This window comes from Lycium barbarum, chromosome 1 (assembly GCF_019175385.1).
Source record: "Lycium barbarum isolate Lr01 chromosome 1, ASM1917538v2, whole genome shotgun sequence".
Classification (NCBI taxonomy): Eukaryota; Viridiplantae; Streptophyta; class Magnoliopsida; order Solanales; family Solanaceae; genus Lycium; species Lycium barbarum.
Window position 1 is genome coordinate 38395595 of NC_083337.1, and position 2902 is coordinate 38398496.

Genomic DNA, 2902 nt, shown 5'->3' on the forward strand with positions numbered 1-2902 from the left:
TGTTCATCATAGAAAACATCTCATCTTTGGTATCATAAGAAGCTTTTAAGAATCATGAACTTCTAACTTTTGGGCATAAGGAAGTTATGGAAAATATGGATAGAATCATTCCATTGAAAGAAAGGGACTAGCCGTAACATACCTTCACTTCTCCTTAACGACTAAACGTTCTCCTTTCAAGCTCGCGACTCTACATTCAAGAGAATTCGTACTAAGATTAGGTCATTGAAAGCATGATTAAGTTTAAACTAAAGAAACTAAGAGCTAACGGAATTTGGGGAGCATTTCCTTTGTTTTATCAACTTTATCCATATAATAAACAACTGCCAAACATCAATAGCAACATCGATAATATCATAATCAAGAGGCTTCTTTCAAGTTAAGCATTGCCCAATCCTCAAAACTCCTTTTTAAGGTCATTCATAACCATAGCTACAACACAACACCATATTCACTTACAAACAATACTTTCTCAACATCATTAGTACCACCCACAACTATATTATACTCATAGCATACTAATAATCATGACTCAAGTTAATTTACTACTCAAAAATATCATTAAATCCATATTTGAGCTTCATCTCCTACTTTCTTCTCTCATACAAGTTATTCAACAACCAAACACCCTCAATAACATGAAATGGATATAAAACTCACATTTTATTGCATAAGGATGAAATTTGGATTGATGTATTTCACTTGAATGAAACTCCAACTTCAACACCAAAAGAAATCTTGAGCTTCACAAACCCTAGTGAATCTCCCCACACTTGGTTTTCTTGATTCTTGCTAGTTAATCTTTGATTTCTCTTGGGTTTGGGTTGATATGATAGGGGGAACGTTATAGAGTTCTCAAGACTTAGAGAAAATGTTGGAAATGAAAAATCAGAACAAGGGTCATCTATATATAAAAAGAGAAAAAAAGTGACCCGACCCGATTGTACGACCACTTATACGGTCCGTATAATTTTATACGGTCTGTATAAGTGGTTGTATAATCCCACCAGGGATTACCCCTCCCTAGAATGGTTATACGGACCATTATACGGGCCGTATAAAATTATACGGTCCATATAAGTGGCTGTGAAATCCCTATTTTTTCGAAACTTGCTCTCGTTGATTCATTTGACTTCCAATCCTTATGGAACCTTCTTGGCACTTATGTAACACTTCATTAACCATATAAGGTGACCTATAGCTCCTCCTCAAGGCATTTCTAAATAAACATTAGCTCGATTGATGTGAAACCTTCCCAATCACACCTTGCATTTCACTTCCTTTGACGAACTTAGTTCCACCGATTAATGTGACTTCAAAATCTTGTAGTACACACTTAAAGCTATCAAATACTCCCCTTAACTTCATAAGGACTTCATGTTTACCTTAACCTTGCGTTAGTCTACTTACAGCGCAACAACTCGAAATGCCCGAGATGTAACAGATATAGTTGTTAAAGATATGATCAACATGGTGAGAGTTGTGATTAAAGGGCATCCAATGCCTAAGTACTTCACTAGCACTTGTCTAGTGTTAATTCCAAAGGTCCATCACCTCAAGAGTTCTCTAAATTCAGACCTATCAGCTTAAGTAATGTTACTCATAAGCTTGTGTCAAAAGTTCTGATTAACAGGTTGTCTAAGGTTTTACCTAATATAATATCTCAGAATCAAAGTAGTTTCATGAAGAACAGAGCAATTGGGGAGAATGTTCTTTTAGCACAAGAAATTTTCCATGAAATCAGGAAGCCTAACAAAGGAGGAAACGTTGTTATAAAGCTTGCCATGAATAAGGCTTATTACAGAATTTCATGGAACTTTATCTGTGCAGTTATGAGGAAAATGGGATTTAGTGAGCATTGGATTTTTATCATTTGGAATCTTTTATCTAATGCTTGGTATTCTGTCAACATAAATGGAAAAAGAAATGGTTTTTTCAAGTCTCAAAGGGATGTCAAGCGAAGTGATCCAAGATCACCATCTCTGTTCATCATTACTGCTGAGGTTTTATCTAGGAAGCTTAACAGACTGTCGATGACTTTAGATTCAATGGTTTCAACATGAATGCTAATGGTCATGCCATAAATCATCTCTCTCTCCTATGTAGATGATCTAATATTATTCTGCTCTGGGAAGTCCTATACTTTGAATAAGATCATGCAGTGGTTAAATGAGTATCAAGAAAACTCTGGTCAACTTAATGGATAGCTCCATTTTTGTAAAAAGAATCAAGATTGTTGTAGGGTTATTAAGGTTTCAGAGAGCTGAATTCCCAATTACCTACTTGGGATGCCCCATTTTTGTGGGGAGGAAAAAGATCCAATATTTTAGTTTCATAGCCACAAAAATTTTGCAAAAACTTGACTCTTGGAAATGTAAAACATTGTCAAGTGGTGGAAAAATGACTCTCATAAAACATATGTTATCTGCTATCCCTATACATTTACTATCTATATGTATGCCACCAAAAACCATTTTAAAACAAATTGAAAGTATTTTTGCTAACTTTTTCTGAGGACAGTGTGAAGGTAAATACAAGTATCATTGGTCTGCTTGGTCTAACTTTTGTTTGCCTACAGATGAATGAGGTATTGGAGTGAGATCACTACAAGAAATTGCAGATTCCTTCTTAGCTAAACTGTGGTGGATCTTTAGAACCTCAAAGTCATTATAGACAGAATTCATGAGGGCCAAGTACTCTATTAGACTATATCCAGTGGTAAAAAAGTGGAACTATATACATTCTCACACTTGGAGGAGGCTAATGAAAGTCAGAAACAAAGTGGATCACCTAATCTATTGGAAAATCAATAGAGGCTATTCAAATATTTGGTGGGACAACTGGATGGGATGTGGAATCCTAGCACATCCTAGTGGCACTAATACTTCAATCAAAAGCTACA

General features: G+C 35.5%; 1 protein-coding gene across 1 annotated transcript; it reads left to right on the forward strand.

The window, feature by feature from the left end:
- The first annotated feature begins 1470 nt into the window (after positions 1-1470).
- Positions 1471-2063, forward strand: LOC132611365 (uncharacterized). Its single transcript, XM_060325800.1, has 2 exons — positions 1471-1508; positions 1634-2063. The coding sequence occupies exons 1-2, from the start codon at positions 1471-1473 to the stop codon at positions 2061-2063; spliced, it is 468 nt and encodes a 155-aa protein (XP_060181783.1).
- Positions 2064-2902: the final 839 nt, after the last annotated feature.